This window comes from Lynx rufus, unplaced genomic scaffold (assembly GCF_022079265.1).
Source record: "Lynx rufus isolate CCGP_SWC_20201006 ecotype Redwood Valley unplaced genomic scaffold, mLynRuf1.p SCAF_4, whole genome shotgun sequence".
Taxonomy (NCBI): Eukaryota; Metazoa; Chordata; class Mammalia; order Carnivora; family Felidae; genus Lynx; species Lynx rufus.
Window position 1 is genome coordinate 114,664,493 of NW_025814856.1, and position 22,509 is coordinate 114,687,001.

At 40.6% G+C, this 22,509-nt stretch overlaps 1 protein-coding gene across 1 annotated transcript in view; it reads left to right on the forward strand.

Annotated features, from left to right (window-relative positions):
* Positions 1-22,509, forward strand: part of DNAH11 (dynein axonemal heavy chain 11) — a 352,793-nt gene that overhangs the window by 65,583 nt on the left and 264,701 nt on the right. Inside the window, exons 13-20 of the mRNA XM_047094654.1 lie at positions 5,153-5,257; positions 5,631-6,023; positions 13,688-14,020; positions 14,244-14,498; positions 14,578-14,747; positions 14,995-15,217; positions 19,285-19,401; positions 19,531-19,617. Of these exons, the coding sequence (XP_046950610.1) occupies positions 5,153-5,257; positions 5,631-6,023; positions 13,688-14,020; positions 14,244-14,498; positions 14,578-14,747; positions 14,995-15,217; positions 19,285-19,401; positions 19,531-19,617 (1,683 nt within the window). The remainder of the gene's footprint in view (positions 1-5,152; positions 5,258-5,630; positions 6,024-13,687; positions 14,021-14,243; positions 14,499-14,577; positions 14,748-14,994; positions 15,218-19,284; positions 19,402-19,530; positions 19,618-22,509) is intronic.

Sequence of the window (22,509 nt, forward strand, 5' to 3'; positions counted from 1 at the left end):
AATGAAAACACAGGAAGTTTAATAGAAATTACCTATGGTTTGCTTATATTTATATATAATGTACTCTCTGTGCATATATGTGCTAAATGATATATATGTAGGCATATATGTATTTTAACTTATTTCCAACTTTGAGAGCTTGGCAGGAGACACAAAATAAGCTTTTTCTTAATGTTTATGTATTTTGAGAGAGAGAGATGGGAGAGAACGAGTGGGGGAGGGGCAGAGAGAGAGAGAGAGAGAGAGAGAGAGAGAATCCTTAGCAGGCTCTGTGCTGTCAGTGTGAGCCCCATGCAGGGCTTCATTTCATGAACCGTAAGATCATGATCTGAGCCAAAATCAACATTTGGCTATTTACCCAACTGAGCCATCGAGGCACTCCTAAACTTTTCTATTTACCTAAAAGAATGTGCTTTACAGGAAAGGGCAAACATATAAAAATATCTATTTGTGAGTTGCTTTTACAAAAAAATTAGTCAAAATTTGGCTAATTTTTTAGATAGTGAAGATTATATACTGTTTTTTAGTGATTTCCCTTTCATGTCAGTTGTATTGTATACCTAGGTAGGAAATGGGCCTCATTGGATTTGATTGTCATAATCTGCACCCAAATTCTGATCTGTTGCCCTGAAATAGTACAGAGAATAGCATCACTTAGTTATGTTTACAAACCTTAGCACATACATGTATAAATACATGACCTGGAGAACTGAGGGTTTCTTTCATCCCTAATTTCATAAAACCAGCTTACAGAAACTAAATTCGTGAGAAGTTCCAGGGATAATTCCTGTGTTTATACCTGAAGGGATGATAAAAACACAGATTATATGTTAATAGTTAACCTGTGGTGTAACAATCTAAGGGAGTCAACTGGTCTACCTTCAAAACGTGTTGTGCAGTCTTTTCCTCAGAGCCTGTGATTTAGAGGTGTAGTCATTTCTGCTACAACATGACATACACCTTCCTAAAAATCACTGCACTAGGAAAGATTGCACTGTAAAAAGTACTGGGCTTATGGGGAAAATGGGGTTAGGGCTGTCATACTTTAAAAGCTGTAAGCAAGGGGTGCTTGGGTGGCTTGGATGATTAAGTGTCTGACTGATGTTATCAGCTCAGTTCATGATCTCATGGTAATGAGATCCAGCCCCATGTAGGGTTCTGTGCATAGTGTGGAGCCTTCTTGAAGTTCTTTCTCCACCTCTCTCTGTCCCTCCCTCACTTGCTCTTTCAAAATAAGTAAATAAACCTAAAACAACTGTAAGCAATACATTAAAGAAACAGGAATGTAGTACCTCAAGATCATAAAAGCCATATATGAAAAACCCACTGCTAACATCATCCTCAATGGGGAAAAATAGAGCTTTCCCCCTAAGGTCAGGGAAACAAGGATTTCCACTCTCACCACTGTTATTCAACATAGTGTTGGAAGTCCTAACCTCAGTAATCAGACAACACACACAAAAAAGGCATCCAAGTCAGCAAGGAGGAAGTCAAACTTGCACTTTTCGAAGACAGCATGATATTCTATGTGGAAAACAAAAGACTCCACCCCAAACTGCTAGAACTGATCCATGAATTCAACACAGGATTCAGTCACAGGATATAAAATCAGTGTATAGAAGTTGGTTGCTTTTCTATACACCAGTAATGAAGTAGCAGAAAGAGAAATCAAGGAATCAATCCCGTTTACAATTGCACCAAAACCCATAATACCTAGGAATGAACCTAATCAGAGAGTTGTAAGATCTGTACACTGAAAACTATAGAAAGTTAATAAAAGAAATCGAAGATTTCCAAAAAAAAAAAAAAAAGGAAAAACATTCCATGCTCCTGGATAGGAAGAACATATATTGTTAAAATGTCAATACTGTTCAAAGCACTCTACATACTCAATGCAATACCTATCAAAATAACACCAGCATTCTTCACAGAGCTAGAAAAAATAATCCTCAAATTTGTATGGAACCAGAAAAGACTCCAAATAGCCAAAGCAATCCTGAAAAAGAAAACCAGAGCAGGAGGCATCACAATTCCAGTCTTTAAGCTGTATTACAAAGCTGTAATCATCAAGACAGTATGGTACTGGCATAACAGACACATAGATCAATTGAACAGAAGAGAGAAGCCAGAAATGAACCCACAAAGGTATGGCCAACTCATCTTTGACAAAGCAGCAAAGAGTATCCAATGGAATAAAGACAGTCTCTTTAGCAAGTGGTGCTGGGAAAACTGGACAGCGACATGCAGGAGAATGAACCTGGACCACTTTCTTACACCATATGCAAAAATAAACTCAAAATGGATGAAAGACCTAAATATTAGAAAGCTATTAAAATCTTAGAAGAGATAACAGGCAAGAAATTCTTTGACCCTGGCCGCAGCAACTTCTTACTAGACATGTCTCCATAGGCAAAGAAACAGAAGAAAAATGAACTATTGGGACCTCATCAAGATAAAAAGCTTCTTCACGGTGAAGGAAACTATCAGCAAAACTAAAAGACAGCTGATGGAATGGGAGAAGATATCTGCAAATAACCTATCAGATAAAGGGTTAGTATCCAAAATCTATAAAGAACTGATTAAATTCAACACCCAAAAATAATTCAGTGAAGAAATTGGCAAAAGACACTTTTCCAAAGAAAACATACAGATGGCTAACAGACACATGAAAAGATTCTCAACATCACTCATCATCAGAGAAATACAAATCAAAACCACAATGAGATACGACCTCACACCTGTCAGAATGGCTAAAGTGAACAACTCAGGAAACAGCAGATATTGGTGAGGATGCAGAGAAACAGGATCTCTTTTGCACTGCTGGTGGGAATGCAAACTGGTACAGCCACTCTGGAGAACAGTTGGGGGTTCCTCAAAAAATTAAAAATAGAACTACCCTATGACCCAGTAATTGCACTACTAAGTATTTATCCAAGGGTTACAGGTAGGATGTTTCGAAGGGGCACATGCACCCCAGTTTTTATAGCAGCGCTATTGACAATAGCCCAAGTCCGGAAAGAGCCCAAATGTCCATCGACTGATGAATGGATAAAGAAGATAAGATTGTGTGTGTGTAATATTTCTCGGTAATCAAAAAGGATGAAATTTTGCCATTTGCAACAACATGGATGGAACCTAGAGTGTATTATGCTAAGTGAAGTAAGTCAGAGAAAGACAACTATCATATGACTTCACTCATATGTGAAATTTAAGATACAAGACAGATGAACATAAAGGAAGGGAAGCAAAAATAATATAAAAACAGACAAACCATAAGAGAGTCTTAAATCCAGAGAACAAACTGAGAGTTACTGGAGGCAAGGTGGGTGGGGGGATAGGCTAAATGGGTAAGGGACATTAAGGAGGACGCTTGTTGGGATGAGTACTGGGTGTTATATATGAGTGACGAATCAGTAAATTCTATTCTGGAATTACACTGTATGTTAACCAACTTGGATGCAATTTTAAAAAAAAAAAAAGAGGGAAAAAAAGAAAGAGGCAAACCAAGAAACAGACTCTTAACTAGAGAGAACAAACTGATGGTTATCAGAGGGAAGGTGGGTAGAGGCATGGGTGAGGTAGGTGATGGGGATGAAGGAGTGCACTTAATGTGATGAGCCCTGAGTGTTGTACAGAAATGTTGAATCACTGTATTGTACACCTGAAACTAATATCATAGTGTGTGTTAACGAATTTAAAATTTTTTTTTTCAACGCTTTTTATTTATTTTTGGGACAGAGAGAGACAGAGCATGAACGGGGGAGGGGCAGAGAGAGAGGGAGACACAGAATCGGAAACAGGCTCCAGGCTCTGAGCCATCAGCCCAGAGCCTGACGCGGGGCTCGAACTCACGGACCGCGAGATCGTGACCTGGCTGAAGTCGGACGCTTAACCGACTGCGCCACCCAGGCGCCCCGTGTTAACGAATTTAAATAAAAATTAAAAAAAATAGGAATGTAGGAAAAAGAGCATTATTTTATACATTTTAAATGGCTAAATAAATAATATATAGCTACCACAGTAAATGTGACTTTCCCTTGACAAAGACCTGAAGTTTGCTCATGGAAGTAGGTGTTGGAAAGGTTGCAGTTTGTGTGTTACTGTGAAGTGATGGAAGGAGAGTTCTCTGATACCAGGCAGAAAGTTGTACCCCCTTCCCACCCCTGCAGGTGAGTGGGCGTGGCTCCTCATGCGTGAATGAACTGAACTACTTGGTGGCTGCTTACATATGAGCATTTTGTGTATTTCTAAATGATTTTTTTAATTAAAAAGGTTTTTTTAATGTTTATTTTTGTGAGAGAATAAGAGTGTGAGCAGGGGAGGGGCAGAGAGAGAGGGAGACACAGAATCTGAAGTGGGCCCCAGGCTCTGAGCTGTTGGCTCAGAGGCTGGCGAGGGCTTGAACTCACGAGCCAAGTCGTGAGGTCATAACCTGAGCCGAAGTTGGGTGCTTAACTGACTGAGCCATCCAGGCGCCCCTAATTTTTAAAATTTTTATTGGAGAGCATGAGGGGCAGAGAGACAGAATTCCAAGCAGGTTCCACACTCATTGGGGAGCGGATGCGGCTCACTCCTATGATCCTGGGATCATAACCCAAGCTGAAATAGACACTCAACCAACTGAGCCACCCAGGTGCTCCGTGCCTGTTTCTAAGCTTTCCAGTTGAGTTGGGTGCGGTTTTTACTTTTACCTGGTGTTTCTTGCTAATGAAATTACAGATAAACATAGACAAAATAGGTGGTATCCTCACTTTGCTAGTGTATCAATCACATTGGAACACATTTATGTTTTCAAAACAAACATTGTAACAGGAAGAAGGTACTGGGAAAACATTGAGGTCCGTTTATGGCCTTCAGTTTCACCTGTCCATGTGCACATGTTGCTGTCTTTTGCTTAAATTCTTTCCCTGACTGTGGGCCATAACCAGTGATAGATACCTTTATTATTTATATTTCCACATCATAAGGAATGTATGATTGTTACGTGTATGCTTAAAAAGCATGTGAAACAGCAGCCTCAGTCAGTTAAGCCTTGACAGTTTGAGAGTATTGTAACCATTGGATGAAATTTTAAGTGTTGGGATTTTAATGTGTGTTGAAAGAGAATGCTCTTCTTAAAATACATAATGATCCTTGATTTTTCTTTTAAAAGCTAGTGGCTGTATTGAGAGAAGTTAAATACCTTTTGATGTTGAAGAAATCCAACATACCAGATTCAGCTTTAGCCATCTTCAAAAAAAGAAACACTATTTTAAAGGTTAGTGTTTTTAGGGTATTTTTTGAACAGAAATATTTTTTTTACTTGTGTTTTTCTTTTTTTATTTTTTTGAGAGAGGGAGTGTGAGCGTGAGCTGGGCAGAGGGGTGGAGGGAGAAAGAGAATCTTAAATAGACTCCACATTCATCATGGGGCCCGATGCAAAGCTTGATCCCATGACCCTGGGATCATGACCTGAGCCAAAATCAGGAGTCAGATGCTCAGCCCACCAAGCCACCTACGCACCGCTGAACACAAGAACAAGTGTCTTGATTTGTAATTATTAATATGTAGACCAATAGTACTTTGATGCCTTTAAGATACATAGCTATAACATATTTGGCCCTTTTTGTTTGGGGATTTCCTTTGCTTAGTACATTGGAAATCTTGAACTTATTGTGCAAGGATATAATCAGCTGAAGCAGACTCTTCTGGAAGTGGAATACCCTCTGGTTGAAGAGGAGCTGAGGGCCGTGGATGAGCAACTGCAGGCAGCCGCGACGTCGCTGACGTGGCAGGATGACTGCTGGGGATACATTGAGAGGGTGCACACAGCGACGGTGGAATTGGCGCACAGAGTTGAGCGTGCGCGGAGCAATGTTAAAGTGATCCAGCAGACCATGAAGGCGTGGGCCGAGTGTACACTTCTGCCCAGGAGGGAGCACCGAAGGGAGGCTGTCTTTACCTTGGAGGACAAGAGTGATTTGTTCTCTAAAAAGTACAAGCGAATTCAGGAAGATGGCTGCAAGATACATAACCTGGTGGAGGTAACTGCTTTTAAGGTTTTGAAATAGATTGAAGAGCTTTTCAATTAGCTGAGAAGGCAGCAGACCTACACAACCTTATAATGTAGGATTGTTTTATTAGGGTTGAGAGCGCTTTATGTGTGGTTTTGTTAAGCATTTAAAATGGAGAAATTTGTCTTACTCGCCTATTGGAATGTGAGATATTTTCATGAAACGCAAAGGCTAGAGAGGGGATCCTTGTGTTTGTCATAGCTACAAGCTCTTCTGGAAGCTGCCCATAGCTAGCATTGTTGGTGGGGTGCCTGTCTGTGTCAGCCGTCTTGTCTGCGTCATCTCCTGCCACCCTCTCAACCTTCTAAGGGTGGTGATAGTAGTCACTCTTTTTTTTTTTTAACAAGTATTTGAATTTTTAAAACTATTCTAGAGTTGTCAATTTAAGAGAAAATAAAATAAAATAGAACAAGGCAGAAAAATAAAAGTAACCAAACAAAAAGTCCCTTATCTGTTGGACCTTATATTCTACTTGGAAAATAGAGACAATAACAAAAACAGAATAAGTCAATTGGTCATAGGATAAATGGTAAAAAATAGAGCAGGTAGGTTACAGAATCATTGGTAGGGGAGGTGTACTTTTTAAAATTCTAGTTAGTTAACATTCAGTGCGATATTGATTACAGAGTAGGATTCAGGGATTCATCACCTATGTTCAACAACCAGTGCTCATTACAACAAGTGCCCTCCTTAATGCCCATCACCCATCTAGTCCGATTTCCACCCTCCTCCCTCTGTCAACCCTCAGTCTATTCTCTATCATTAAGTCTTTTGTGATTTGTTTCCTTCCCTGGTCTTTTTATTCCCCCCGCTTTCCATATGTTCATCTGTTTTGTTTCTTAAATTTCGCATACGAGTGAAATCATACGGTATTTGTCTTTCTCTGATTTATTTCACTTAGCATGATACATTCTAGTTCCATCCACGTCATTGCAAATGGCAAGATTTCATTCTTTTTGATTGCTAATATTCCATTGTATGTGTGTGTGTATGTGTGTGTGTGTTCGTGTGTGTATCACATTTTATTTATCCATCATCAGATGAACATTTGGGCTCTCTCCATAGTTTAGCTTTTGTTGATAATGCTGCTATAAACATTGGAATGCATGTACCCCTTTGAATCTGTATTTTTGTCTCCTTTGGGTAAATACCTAATAGTGCAATTGCTGAATTGTAGGGTAGTTCTAGTTGTAGTTTCTTGAGGAACCTCCACACAGTTTTCCAGAGTGGCTGCATCAGTTTGCATTCCCACCAGCAGTACAAGAGGATTCCCCTTTCCCACATCCTCACCAACACCTGTTGTTTGTTGTGTTGTTAATTTTAGCCATTCTAACGGGTGGTTATCTCCTATTGGAGATAACCATGAGGTGGTATCTCATGGTTTTGATTTGTATTTCCCTGATGATGAATGATGTTTAACATCTTTTCATGTGTTGGCTGTCTGGATGTCTTCTTTGGGAAAGTGTCTATTCATGCCTTCTGCCCATTTCTTAACTGGGTTGTTTTTTGGGTGTTCTGTTTGATAAGTTCTATATTTTGGTTATTAACCTTTTAACAGATAGGTCTTTTGCAAATATCTTCTCCCATTCCATAGGCTGCCTTTTAGTTTTGTTGATTTTTTACTTTACTGTGCAGAAGCTTTTTATCTAGATGAAGTCCCAGTAGTTTATTTTTACTTTTGTTTCCCATTGGCAACATGTCTAGTAAGAAGTTGCTGTGGCCAAGGTCAAAGAGGTTGCTGCTTGTGCTCCCCTCTAGGATTTTGATGGTTTTCTGTTGGACATTTAGATTTTTCATCCATTTTGAATTTCTTTTTTATGTATGGTGTAAGAAAGTGGTCCAGTTTCATTCTTCTGCCTGTAGCCATCCGGTTTTCCCAACACCATTTGTTGATGACTGTCTTTTTTCCACTGACTACCCTTTCCTGCTTTGTTGAAGATGAGTTGACCATATAGTTGGGAGTCCATTTTTGGGTTTTCTATTCTGTTCCATTGATCTATGTGTCTGTTTTTGTGCCCATACTATATAGTACATATATTATAACTTTGTAATATAGCTTGAAATCCAGGATTGTGATACCTCCAGTTGTGTTTTTCTTTTTTAGGATTGCCTTGGCTATTCAGGGTTTTTTGTGGTTCCATATAAATTTTAGGATTGTTTGTTCTAGCTCTGAACAATGTTGGTAATATATTCATAGGGATTGCATTAAATGTGTAGATTGCTCTGGGTAGTATAGACATCTTAACAATGTTTTTTCTTCTAATCCATGAGCATGGAAGGCTTTTTCATTTCTTTGTGTCCTATTCAGGTTTTTTCATAAGCATTCTATAGTTTTTGGAGTACAGATCTTTTACCTCTTTAGTTAGGTTTATTCCTAGGTATCTTACCGTTTTAGGTGCAATTGCAAATTGGATTGGTTCCTTGATTTCTTTTTCTGCTGCTTTGCTAGCGGTGTATAGAAATGTGACAGATTTCTTCACATTGATTTTATATCCTGTGACTTTGCTAAATTCATGTACTGCTTCTAGCAGTTTTTCAATGGAGGCTTTTGGGTTTTCTACATAGAGTATCATGTCATCTGTGAGTAGTGAAAGTTTGAGTTCTACCTTGCTGATTTGTATGGGGGGGTATTTTATACGAAGTGGTTTGAAACACTTTCTTCATAAGGTAGCAGTTCTGCATTGAACCAGAAGGGAAAGAGAATGAGCCATGTAGATATCAGGAGAAGGATGCTGTAGGTAGCAAAGGTACAGAAGTTTGAGGAAAGAACACAGTTGGCCTGTCCCAGGATCAGTTAGAGAGCCAGCATGCCTGAAGCAGAATTCATAAGGGGAATAGTGGTAGCTGATAAAAGCTTAGAAGGGACTAAGGATCCATCATAGGGGATGGACAGGCCATTATGAGAAATTTGGTTTGTACTGGGAGGTGAAATGGCAGCAGAGACTCTCTGTTCCAAGGCTTGGCCTGTTGACTGTAAATCAGAGGTTGGGGAGCAAGGAGGTTGTAGGAGGTAGAGAGACCATTAGGAGATTAGTTTAATAATTCAGGCGACAGTGGCTTGGGTCAGAACGGTAGTGATAGAAGCAGTCATGCTGGATGTATGTTGAAGGTAGAACCATCAGGATTTGCTGTGGTGAGTCAGGAGAGAGCGATGTCAAGGATGAGTTGAGATTTTTTTGGTCTGAGCAAATGGAAGATTGGAGTTTCCCTTTAGTGATATGGGGAAGACTGTGAGAGAGTGGATTTTGCATGAAGAGAGAGGCTTTGGTTTGGGCCATGTTAGTGAGAGAGGCACACTCAAGGGGATATTTTGCGTAGGCTGGCACTGCAGTCGAGTCTGGACTTTGGGGTTAGAAGTCTAGGCCAGTGACACAGTAACTTTGGGGTTAGAAGTCCCAAGTCTGGACTTTGGGGTTAGAAGTCTAGCCAGGAGCATGTATGTCATATGGGAAGCCACAGACTTACCTGGGTTCAGGTAGGGATTAATTGTAGATAGAAGAGAGGCCCGAGTACTGACCTTGAAGTCATCCCTGAGGCCAGGGAGGAGGGCAAGGTCCAGCACAGGAAGTGGAGAAGGCCAGTGAAGTAGAGGGAAAATCAAGAGAGATGCTGTCCTGGAAATCCTGTCAAGAAGGGATTTCAAGAAGGAGGAAGCGTTTGACTTTGTCCCATCCTGATTTACGGCCGGAAAATGAGGGCCGAGACTGGCAGTCAGATTTTGCACCATGGGAGCCATTGGTGACTGTGACAGAGCTAACTCAATAGAATGGAAGCCAAATTGGAGCGACTGACGAGAATGGGAGAAATGGGACCAGAAATCCGCTAAATTGAGGAGCTCTAGGGGGCGGGAACTGAAAACTGCACAGTGCCTGGGGCGTGTCAGGGATGGGGAGGATTTTATTTTATTTTGTTTTGTTTATTTATTTATTTATTTATTTATTTACTTATTTTTAAATTAAAATGGTTTTTTAAAAATGTTTATTTTTGAGAGAGATAGAATGTGAATGGGGGAGGGACAGAGAGAGAGGGAGACACAGAATCTGAAGCAGGCTCCAAGGCTCTGAGCTGTCAGCACAGAGTCCAACATGGGTCTTGAACTACTGAACCACGAGATGGTGACCTGAGTAGAAATCAGCTGATTAACCGACTAAGCCACCCAGGTGCCCCATTGTTTTGTTTATTTTTGATTAAGATTTTTAAAAGTTTATTTATTTATTTTGAGGGAGGGAGGGAGAGGAGGGAGAGAGAGAGAAAATATGTGAGTGGGGGAGGGGCAGAGAGAGAGAGAGTACGTGTGTGAGGGGGTGCAGAATCCCAAGCAGGCTCCGTGCTGTCACTCAGAGTCTGATCTGGGGCTCAATTTCACGACAATGAGATCATGACCTGAGCTGAAATCGAGAGTCATATGCCTAACCAATTCTGCCATGCAGGTGCCTTGGGAAGATTTTTTTTTTTAAGTTTATTTATTTATTTTTGAGAGAGACAGAGACAGTGTGAGTGGTGGAGGGGGAGAGAGAGAATCCCAACCAGAGAATCCCACCGACAGTGCAGAGACTGACATAGAACTCAGTCTTGCGAACTGTGAGATCATGACCTGAGCTGAAACTAAGAGTTGGACTCTTAACCAACTGAGCCACCCAGGCACCCCTGGGAGGATTTTATTTTTAATGCTGGTTGATGTTTTGGGGTGATAGAAGTTGATTGGAATGATCTAGGAGAGGAGAAATAATGACTGAGGAAAGTCTTGGAAGGAATGGGATTGCATACATACATGGGGATGTTGGCTGTAGACAGGAACATGGGCAGCTAATCTGTAGTGACTGGAGAGAGGACAGCAAAGTACAGGATTGTGGTGCTCACAGAGGGGCAGCTCTGGTGAGGGGAATGTGGGGAAGTTCATTTTTCATTCTTCATAAGGAAAAAAGAACAGGAACCAAAGAGCAAATTCAGTATTTCCTTCTGAGTGCATTTGTTATATGGAATCTCTATAGATAGACACGGTGCTCAGACCAGAGTCAGGCTGTCCTGTTGAAACAAGACCACAGGGAAGGTAGAGGGCCTGGTGGGTTACTGTGGCAGCAATCTAGGTGACAGATGGTGGTACCTGGACCGGGGAGGTGACTGTGGAGATAATTAGGAGTGGTTGGGTTCTGCATATATTTTAAATTAAGTAAAACAAACAGAATTGGATGTGGAACATCAAAGAAGGAGGCTATTCTAAGAGTTTGGTGCCCATCAGCTGGAAAGATGAAGTTGCAATCCATTCAGACATTCAGGTGGGAAAGGCTGTGTGAGCAAGAGGACAGCTGAGAAGAAAAGATGTCAGTCTTAGACATTTAAAAAAATGTTTCTTTATTTTTGAGAGAGAGACAGACAGTGTGAGCAGGGAAGAGGCAGAGAGAGAGGGAGACACAGGGTCCAAAGCAGGCTCCAGGCTCTGAGCTGTCAGCACAGAGCCCAACACGGGGCTCAAACTCACAAACAGGTGACATCATGACCTGAGCTGAAGTTGACTAACAGACTGAGCCACCCAGGTGCCCCTAATGTGAGGCGTCTGTCAGATGAGGTGGAGTTGTGGCAGCAGTTGGATTTACTAGTTCTGGAGTTTGGGAAAGGGCTGTAAACTGGAAGTGCCCATGAAAAAGAAGTCGGTGGCCATGACATTTAAGCTCATGAGATCCCCAAGAGCTGTGTAGCTAGAGAACAGAAGTAAGTCAAGGGCAGGTCTGTGGGGAAACAGGGAGGAGGAAGAAGAACCTTAGGAAACAGGGAGGAGGAAGAAAAACGAGCCCAAGGTGCAGAAAAGGAACATGACACAGTAGGAGGAAAACCAGGAGAGGCTGGTGAATGAGGATGAAGACACAGAGTGAAGAAGGGGTGTGAAGGAGAACACACCTGCTCACCAAAATGTGACGTGTGGCGCACTTGATATGCTGTGTTGAGCGTAGTGTAGCAAAAAAAGAAAAACATTAATACGGGTTTCAAAGTTTCTTTTGGCTTCCTAGTTTGTCTGAAGTTTCTAAGTTTTAATTTTCCTTACTGATAACAGCTTGCCCAGACAGACTTTGTCGCGGCTTTCTTTCGATTGCTGCCTGTATGAGCATTCTAGGGCTGCGGTAACAGAGTACCACAAATGGGGGGCTTGTAGTGTCAGAAATGTATTCTCTCACAGTCTGAAGGTAGAAGTGTGAAAGCAAGGTGTGGGCAGGGCTGTGACGTGTTTGGAAAAGACCTGCCCTCGGGAGTCCAGAGGTCCTGTTTCTAGTTCTAGCTTAGTTGCTAACTTCCTACCCCTGTGACACTTGGTATGTCTTAGGTCTTTGTTTTTATATCTTTAAAATGAAGAGACTTAACAAGATGGTCTTTAAGGTTTTTTGTGTTTTCGGCTCTAAGATCTATATTTCTTCTTTCTAGTGCACACAAAGGAGCCGAGACTGCTATGTACAATTGCCCAGGATGTCTACTGCACAACTCCAGGGTAGTGGGTCACGTATACTACAGATATATACGGATATGAATAGTCCACCTGGATGGGCAAGATAGCATTTCTCAAAGGAGAGGCCCTTAAATTTAAGGGCAAGAAATCCCTCAAAGAACTTTCTAATCTTGGCCCATTTTTATCACCTCTTTATTTCTGGTTCTTGCAAGTAACACACACCGTTGAATCCTGGATCATATATCCACAGTAGCAAAAGATCAAAAAAAAAGCAAAGAGTATAGTCTGCCTTGTAACCAGCTCTTATTCCAGGGTCTCCTTTTGTCTGTGCTCTCGTTTCTGAGTTGGGCCTCTGCTCTCTGGACTGTAATGCCTATGTAACCTTTGCCACTCAGAAAGGTGTCTCTGGAATCAGCCGTGCTGCCCACCTGATCTTTCCAAATCTGTGTCCCTAGGTCTGTCACACTGTATGCCCCACCTCTAGCAGTCTTGATGCATATCTGTGTCCGACCCTGTCATGCCCTACTGCCTATTCATCACTCACACTCGGGAGATGTTGAAGTAGAAGAACTTAATATTGTTGAAGCACAAAGAGAGTTTCGACTTCACCAAGCCTGTTTTCCCCAAGCTGGGTTACTATTCCATAGGCGACTTATAGGTGCTTTGCACAAAGTGTTCTTTGTGTTTTGGTTAAACCAACGTAAGTCAGCTTATAATAGTGGAACAGCGAATCTCCAAGAAAGGCCTGCAGGACAGAGCGCTTTGCTGACTTAGTGACCTTGGATGTTCCAGAACAGTGTTCTCTGAAGGGCCAGTTTGGGAAACCTACACCTTGGGCCCTGGAAGACCATGTCCTAGGCCCCTTGGAGTTAGGGACAGAGCAAGAACTGGAGCCTGTGTCCAGGACATACAGAATGTGTTCGGAACTCAAGAATTTCTTGTTCGTATTTGAAGATGCAATTTTCATAATTATTTTTCCTTTAAAGAATGACTTTTGAATGTATTTTATAACTGATACAAATGTCACAACAACCTGCTTCGATCTTTACTATTTAGCTTAAGGTTCTACAACCTAGCATTTAAATGTTCCTGACTTGTGCAGGAGCAAAATGTTTTTTTAACAAAATATTTAAACGTAAAGCTTTCATTTTTGTACTCACTGTTGTTTATACTCCTCTGTTAATATTTACGTTTGTAGGAAAACAGGAAGCTCTTCAGAGCAAATCCTTCTCTGGATACGTGGAAGATTTATGTAGAATTCATTGATGACATTGTGGTGGAAGGCTTTTTTCAAGCTATCATGCACGACTTAGATTTCTTTCTGATGAATATGGAGAAACAACTGAAACCTGTGCCGTTTTTTCAAGCACAGATGATCCTCACGCCCCCTGAGATTCTGTTTAAACCTTCTTTAGAACGAGAGGCTGGGGATGGCTTCTATGATCTGGTGGAGGGAGTGCTATGCAGTAGTTTCAGAATGTCTGCCCAGATGAAGCGGGTGGCAGCACATCTGGAAATCGCCAATTATCAGGTATTTTCTTTGTAAATGGGTATTTATGTTTTGTTAATGATTCAAACATAAATTGAGGTAATGGGGAACACTAGGAAATGAGACGCTGGGAAACGACAACACGGTTTTTGATTGATTGTACCAACTGCTCTCCCATTGAAGAATTTCAGTGAGTAAGTTCTGTTGCATATAGTTGATGAAGCGAGGTTGCTTTTAATAAACGCTTGGCTTTCCTCTCACTTAGAATGACATGGAGAATATGTTAGGCCTGGCAGAAGTCAGGCAGGAGATAATGAACAGAGTGGCAGACGTCATCAACAAAGTCTTGGACTTTAGAAATACCCTGGACACATACGCTTACCTCTGGGTTGATGACCGATCCGAGTTCATGAGGCATTTTCTCCTGTATGGCCACAGTATGTCATCTGAGGAGACAGATGCTCATGCAAACGAAGAAGTCCTCGAACAACCACCGACTCTCCAACAGTTCAGAGAACAGGCAAGGAAAACGATTAGTGTTTAAGGTACTTCTTTGCTTTTGACTGAACTGTTACAGTCATTTTTTTTTCTAATTATAGATTGACATTTATGAAGCTTTGTATGTTCAGATGAGCAAGTTTGATGACTTCAGAGTGTTTGATAGCTGGTTCAAGGTGGACATGAAGCCCTTCAAAGTGAGCTTGCTGAACATTATTAAGAAATGGAGCTGGATGTTTCAGGAGCATCTTTTGAGATTTGTCGTAGACAGGTAGCCTTCTTTGCTTTGGTATTTGGAATTACAACTCTGAACAGCTGACTGCTTTCTAATATTGAGATCAAAATTTTAAGAACATTAAAACTGCCGGTTTCTTAACAGAGATAATGAGTGATGTTTAAATAGGTAAATAGTGACCATAAGATTCTATCAGAAGTCTTCTAAAGGTTTTAATGAGCTTAATTTGGGTTTGCATGTCTTTGTGTGTGTGTGTGCATGTATATTTCTGTGTATTTAATAGTCTGAACGAGCTACAAGACTTTATAAAGGACACAGATGCTGGACTTCAGAGAGATTTAAGTGAGGGTGATCACGATGGTTTGGTTGATATCATGGGGCATCTTCTGGCGGTAAGAAGCCGACAGAGAACTACTGATGAACTCTTCGAACCACTAAAACAAACCATCGCACTCTTGGAAACCTATGGCCAGAAGATGCCTGAGCAAGTCTATATTCAGCTGGAGGTAAGCGTACTGGTAAAATAACCACAATTAACTTAAGTTGAGCACCTACTTTAGCCAAGCTCTTTACATCCCCTCTCTTATGCCATCCTTCAACAACGTACACTGTAGACCCCTGCTTGTATTTTACAGGTTAGGGATCTGAAACTTAATGAGTTAATAAATTTTTCAAAGTCACACAAATCGTAAAACCAGCCAGCACAAATCTAGGAGTGTTTCATGCCAAAATACTCCATCTCAACTGCTGTCCTTCACTGCCTTCTTATTGGACGGTATTTAGGTAACAGCCTCAGAGTTGCTCTTTGGAGTTCCACTTTACCTTGACTGTAAGACCTGAAATATATTCCAGTTCTGTTTCATTGAAAGCTGTCTGTCCGTTGAGAGGAGTCCTAGTCTTTGGAAGCATATTATGGACACTTTAATAAAGAATAAAGCACAGGGGGCGCCTGGCTGGCTTAGTCAGTTAAGCGTCGCACTCTTGATTTCTGCTCAGGCTATGACCTCACAGCTTGGAGCCTGCTGACCTGTCAGAGAGATTTTTTCTGTCCCTCTGTCTCTGCCCCACCCCCACTCTTGCTCTCTGTCTCTCAAAATAAATAAACTTAAAAAAGAATAAAGCCCAATTTGGTTGGAGAAATCACTGTTTTCTGAATAGGAGTTGCGTGTTGTCCTCCTGTTTCTGTCCTTTGGAGAAACTTGGTGGCTGCTCTGTGCCCAGTGCTGAATAAAGTTGTGGTAGTTAGAATTAAAACCACGAATCAAGAGCTCACAGATCCCATGCCTATATCGGAGTATTGTAGATCATATATTTGCATCATCCACCAACTTCCAGGATGGACTTAGGTTTCACCTTGCACATGTGAATAGTGGACACATTAATGTAAACACATTTGTATTAAATTCTAGCTCAGCGAGTAGAGTGTGGAACCCAGATGTAGATTTGATTCTGAGTACCGTACGAGTTCATCCCATCTGCTTGTCTCAGAGCATGCTCCCTCTTCAGGAAAATATCTCTCCAGATCTTTTACATTTAACATTGGTACTGTGTCCACTTCCCCCACTTTTTCTTTTTTTGAGGTGAAATTCACCGTTCGCATGACATAAAAGTGATCATTACAAAGTACATGGCATTTAATATGAACATAAGGTTGTGTAACCACCACCTCTCATCTCCATACCCTTTCATCACTCCGAAAAGGACGTCCATGCCTATTGGCCTTCTTTGCCCGTGACTTCTCCCTTGCACTCTGCCCCCAGTCCTTGGCCCTTGCCAGTCTTCTGTTTCTGTGGGTTTACTTCTTCTAGATACTTCCTACATGGCATTGTACAATACAGGGTATTTTGTGTCTGGCTTCTTTCACTTGGCATAATATTTTTGAGGTTCATTCACATCGTAGTATGTGAATGCTGCTTTCTTTCTCGTGTCTGAATAATGTTACATTGTATTTATATCTACCACAACTTAAGTCTTGATGGACATTTGGGTGGTTTCCATCTTTTGGCTATTATGAGTCGTGCTGGTGTGAACATCGGTGTACAAGTAACTATTTGAGTACCTGATTCCTTTTTTTTTTTTTTTTTTTTGAGTACCTGCTTTCAGTTTCTTGTGGAACACACTTAGAAGTGGAATTGCTGGGTCCTGTGGTGATACTAAGTTTAACTTCTTGAGAAACTGCCAAACTTCTTGCAGCAGCTGCTGCATTTTATCTCTCTCATTTTGTTTTGTGAAGATTGAATGCAGCAGTGTATTTACAAGCGTTATCTTGATTACAGAGACCATAAAGAATTAATATGTATGGATTGCTAAGTTCTATTTAACTATAAAACTGCCATGAGAACTGAAACCAGTTAGACACGGAGTGCGGTAAGATGTGGATACAGACACGCATAGCAAGAGTGAGAGATGAGATAGTTGTGGGGCACAGTGTAAATGTTTGTTTTTAGAGAGCTTTGGATATTCTTTCAGCCGGATCTTGGCTCTTAATATATAGAGAAACCAGTGGTAACACAGATCATGTAACCACGGCTTCTAGAATTTCTGTTTTAAGAGTTTGGCTCATTATTTAAAGTTAATGCATTATTGAAAACACGGGGCTTTTTAATATTTCGAAAGTGGGCTACACTTTTAGCTATGTGTGTGCCTCCATCCAGAAGAAAAATAAGACTTAAAGGCACTACAAAATACATGTGGAGGATAACAGTGCCCCAATCTTATTTTAATTAAAGTAGTTTGTGATACTGTTTCCTCCTCATAATCATTAACAGTTATAACATTGTCCAGATACTAGCCTGTGCTTGATTCTAGGCTAAGAAGCCCCTCCTTGTGGCTCTGTCCTTACTCACTGTCTACAATAAGGTCTGAGGCTAGACTAAACTTTAATGTATAGCTTTTATTAAGTCCCTTCCTTGTTAAGAAGCCTTCAATGACTGCCTTTAGTTTCTGAATACTGTCTCATTTCCATACAAGCCCCACCCCAACCTGGGCTGCTAATCTTACCTGGCAGGATCTCCAGGGAGCTCCTGCTCATCTCTGCCCATTGCAACCCGGATATTACTTTGAGCCACAGAGTCAATGCTAACTCATTTTGGGAATCATATCAGTTAGACTTTGGAGATCATCTGATCTTTTGGTTTTCAATGAAAATCTATTTTTATCAAGCAGAGGCTTTTTTGGAATCCTAAATATGAAGCAGGTAACAGCAGGTCTGGTGTAGTCAATAAGGGTTAAGGGGCACAAGCCCAGGGATGTGACTTTTGCACCTGTTACTCCGGAAAGGATTCCAGGTGATATTTGAGTTCCATGGAATCGATGGGAAAAGGCAAGGTGAGACTGTACAGATGAGGGTGCTGAGTTTTGATGAGAAGGGTGGAGGAAGATGATGAAGGACAAGGACGTTTAGAGCCCAGGTCTCTTGGTTCCTGGTCTGTTCTGGCAATTGCTGTCAGGAAAGTTGCCTTCCAAGAATTTTGTTTCCATAACCCCTAGACCTCCTGATGGAAGTTAACACATTCCGTCATATGGAATAGTTCTTGGGAGCCTCTCATTCACTCTGATGGATTACAAAACAGTTTAAGTGGAAGAACGTATTTTATCTTTGTGGTACCCCTCCCCCCACGTGGATACAGTTGACACTTAGCACAGCATCCTTCTCATAATTGGCAGCTAGCCACTCAATCATTCATCAGATATTTATTGAGGGTTACAAATAGTCTTTAGAACCTTTGTTTTTGCTCTCGAGCTACACAAGTAGAGTCCCCTAGGGGTGGTTTTGTATGACACAACAATTTCAGTGTCCCAAGGAGATCAGAGAAACAATGCTCAGTTAGTCTGGGCACAAGGAATGCTTTTCAACAGTGGTTCTCTACAAGGGCTCTTCAAAGAAGATAATTTGTTGACCAAATAGGTTGTCCTGTTTGCACTGTAGTCAGGGAGTACAGAGTTGAGTTGCTACCTGGACTGTTTATTGCCGGTTTTGTCCTACATCAAGTAGGAATTAACCTTCTCTTCCCTTGGCTTCTTTTTACTTCAGAAATCCGGGACAGTTACAGTGAGCCTAACCTAAAGGCTCGAACTGTCCATTCAGAGAAAGGACACAAGGAGCTTTGGAAGCTAGAGGAAAACGTGGGCTTAGATTGATTCACGTTTTCCTCTCTGTCCCACCAGTTTCAAACAATCTTTCTCCACTTGCTAAATTGCTAAATCTGGCTCTTTTCCACTTGTTACACAGCAAGGAAATCCTTTCCGGAGCGCTTTAATTTTATTCCCTCAACAGCAAAACAATTTGGAGATTGGTGTGTATTTTGAAAAGATTTTCGTTTATTCTGAGAGAAATCTTACACCAGACGACGGCCCTGGTTTATACTTGGAAGTCACGGATCCACTGGCACCAGGGGGTCAGCCTGGCTCTGAGCCTTCTGGCCACTTGAATCTTTCTGGGGATAAGCATCTTCTCTTCTGGAAGAATGAGATGTCCTGGGTTCATTCAAAGAGGCTGGCGTCATGGAGCCTTGTGGAGTTGATTGGATTGAAGCGTTGAGGTAATTTCCCATTTGCACCTTTGTGTTTACAGGAATTACCTGAAAGATGGGAAACGACCAAAAAGATTGCAGTGACTGTCAGACATGCGGTCTCACCTCTCCAAAATGTCGAAGTCACGCTGCTGAGGAAAAAATGTATTTCCTTCGATGTAAGCTAACTACCAAGTTTTGCGGGTATTTTTGTTGGTATTTTCCCCCCATTTTTAAGAAAGATTTTACAAGAATAATTGAGGCTGTTGTTTGAGATTCACTGTCAGATTTTTTTCTGTCCACATCAGGAAAAGCAGGCCGAGTTCAGAGAGAGATTCAGACTCTATGCTCCTCTCCGTTTTAATACAGAAAATCCGTACACTGTGCTTGATAAGGTAACGCTGATCTCAATTATTTTTTGCTACGGTAGTTATTTTAGAAAGTCAAATTAGATACTGCGATATTTTGCCTTAGTTTTGCGGTTAGTTATCGCAGTTGAGAATTAACTATTTAAAACTGGTTTATGAACCTTTCTCCCCAATAGTGATTTAAATCCTGTCTCCCAAAACCGCCATCATTATCAAAGTAATCATGTTTGTGAAAGTAACAAAAATGACTATTTTTAAGCACTTACTATATATATGTGTCAAGAACTTTAAGCATATTACTTCATATTCTTTCTTCCAATTCTTACAATATCCCCATGATACAGCTTCTGTTCTCCTTTTTTCAGCTAAAGAAACCATCGTGTGTAATTAAGTAACACTGGAGATTACAGTTAGTGACAGATTAGTGTTAAAATTCTACCTCTCTAAATTTTTTTAAAACAGGAATTTTAACCGTTTTGTTGTTTACCATGTGATACTTGGCTAGTGACTTTTAACCATGGTTAAAGAAAGCTTATAACTTATTCCTAACTCTGGATAGAAATATTAGTCCTGCAGTCCTCGTTCGTAATGAACTGCATTATTATAGTGAACTCTTAAGAATGAGTATTATGGGCAAATAATCCAAAATGGTGAATAGTTTGCTTGAGGCTTGAAAAAAATGTTTTAAAAGTTTATTAGAGGGGTGTGTGGGTGGCTCAGTTGGTTGAGTGTCTGACTTTGGCTCAGGTCCTGAACTCATGGGCCGTGGGTTTGGGCCCTGCATTGGGCTCTGTGCTGATGGCTCAGAGCCTGGATCCTGCTTGGGATTCTGGGTCTCCTTCTCTTTCTCTCTGCTCCTCTCCATCTCATGCTCTGTTCCTCTCTCTCTCTCTCTCTCTCTCTCTCTCCATCTCTCAAAAGTAAATAAACATTTTTTTTAAATGAAAAAAAAAAAAAAGAAAAATAACAGAAATTCTTAACCTAGCGTCTAAAATAAGAAATGAGTTGGTGAGGTTTAGATTCAGGAATGGCGAATCTTTCTGAGATCTTCATGGAGACTTCCATCCTCTTTTTACTTCATGCTGGAGATGGTCTTTACTCCTTAGACTGGTATAAAACTTACAGCTTGTACCTCTCTGTCCAAATTGTAGATTGAATTTAGTTATAACTGCCTTAAAGCCTTTCAGAAAACACCATTCTGTAGCAGATCTTCTTTTTTCACTTGGCTAAAGAAAAGTGGTTAATGTATTCACTGTGGGTTAGAATATGCTAATAGAGTTGTGGAGTTTTTAAAGATTCTATGTGAATTGCAGGTGGTCTGAACAGATTGTGGAAGGGGAGACATTTTTATTTGACTAACCAATGTGCTGTATGTAAACATTTACTATAGTTATTTATTGAATCCTACCATTTGCATGCTATAATATAACAGCATATAGTTAAATATTTAAAAGTCAGAGATATTTATCCTTGTACCTACAGAATGTGTTGAGGGATGTTTTGAATATAGTAGGGCTGGGTTACCTTTATTTTGAAGTCATTTTCGTGTGTGTGGCTCATACATTTAATACTCCTCTAACTGGATTCATCCCAAGGCATGTAGGTGCTTATTCTGGGCTGGTAGTAGACCCTAGCATTCAAGGCACTTCACTCCATGAGGCAGAAAACCATTGCCCCTTCAGGATCAGAGGGAGTGGTATGGTGAATTTCTCCTTTATAATGGATTCCTCGGTAAACTTACATTATGTGCTCTTGTTTCTTCATATCCAAAGGTACAGTGAACAGTTGAATTAGCATTACTAGGTATATATATTTAGGCATAATTTAGTGTAAGTAATCTAGGAAAAACGACAAATAAAAGGGCTGTTTACTTTGGGGAGTGTGGTAGTCTAGACATTTAGAAAATCCTTTTGTAAAACAGATGCTGAAACATGTTCAGAAATGTGCAACTTTTTTTTTAGGTTTATTTATTTGAGAGAAAGAGAGTGTGAGATGGGGAGGAGCAGAGAAAGGAGAAAGGGAATCCAAGCAGGCTCCACGCTTTGAGCATGGAGCTCGATCTAGGGCTCCAACTCATAAACTGTGAGATCACGCTCTGAGCTGAAATCAAGAGTTGGACGCTTAACTCATTGAGTCACCCCAGGCACCCCTACATGTGCGACTTTATATCTGTTGCTGAGCTCCCAAGAAAGCTCTCAAGGGCAGGGAAAAAAATGGAGTAGCTGAATCTCAGATGGAAAGCAGAGGCAAACAGAAGCTTCTACTGCTGTAGGAGTAAATGAAACGTTTATACCAGGGGACACAAAAATTCCTGGGAGAGCGTCAGTACTGGTTACACAGAGGGCCTTAATGACCATCTGAAGAATAAATTAATTGCAGTATTCGTACAAAGTCACAAATGCAGTATTCATGCAAGGTAGTAGTTACACAGTAGTAGAAATCAGTGAATTTCACAGAGCCTCACAACTATGGCTCAAAGCAGGAATTGAAATGTCTTAATATAGAGTATAAAGTTATTCACATAAATTTCAAAAAAAAATTTAACCTTTTAGCATTTAGCAGTACCTCTATATATATATATAGTAGAAATATAAAGATCAGGGGAATATTAAATAAAATTTGGCAATTAAATTTGTGGTGGGAAGGAAGGGAATAAAACTGAGGAGGCCATTAAAAGTTACCAATAACATAGTCCTAAGCCGATTGTACGCACACACCCCACACCTTGTCATGTGTATGGAATTTTTCATAATAAAAAAAAATTGGTAAACTGAGTCATAGCAATCCAGTTCTTGGTTATAAAGACATAACTTGTAAAAATGAAATACATGTATAATGAGAGAAGATTGAAGTTTTCATATTCTTCTTGATATAGTAGGAAATTGGGAGAGTTGAAACCTGAGGCCCAGAAGGATTAAG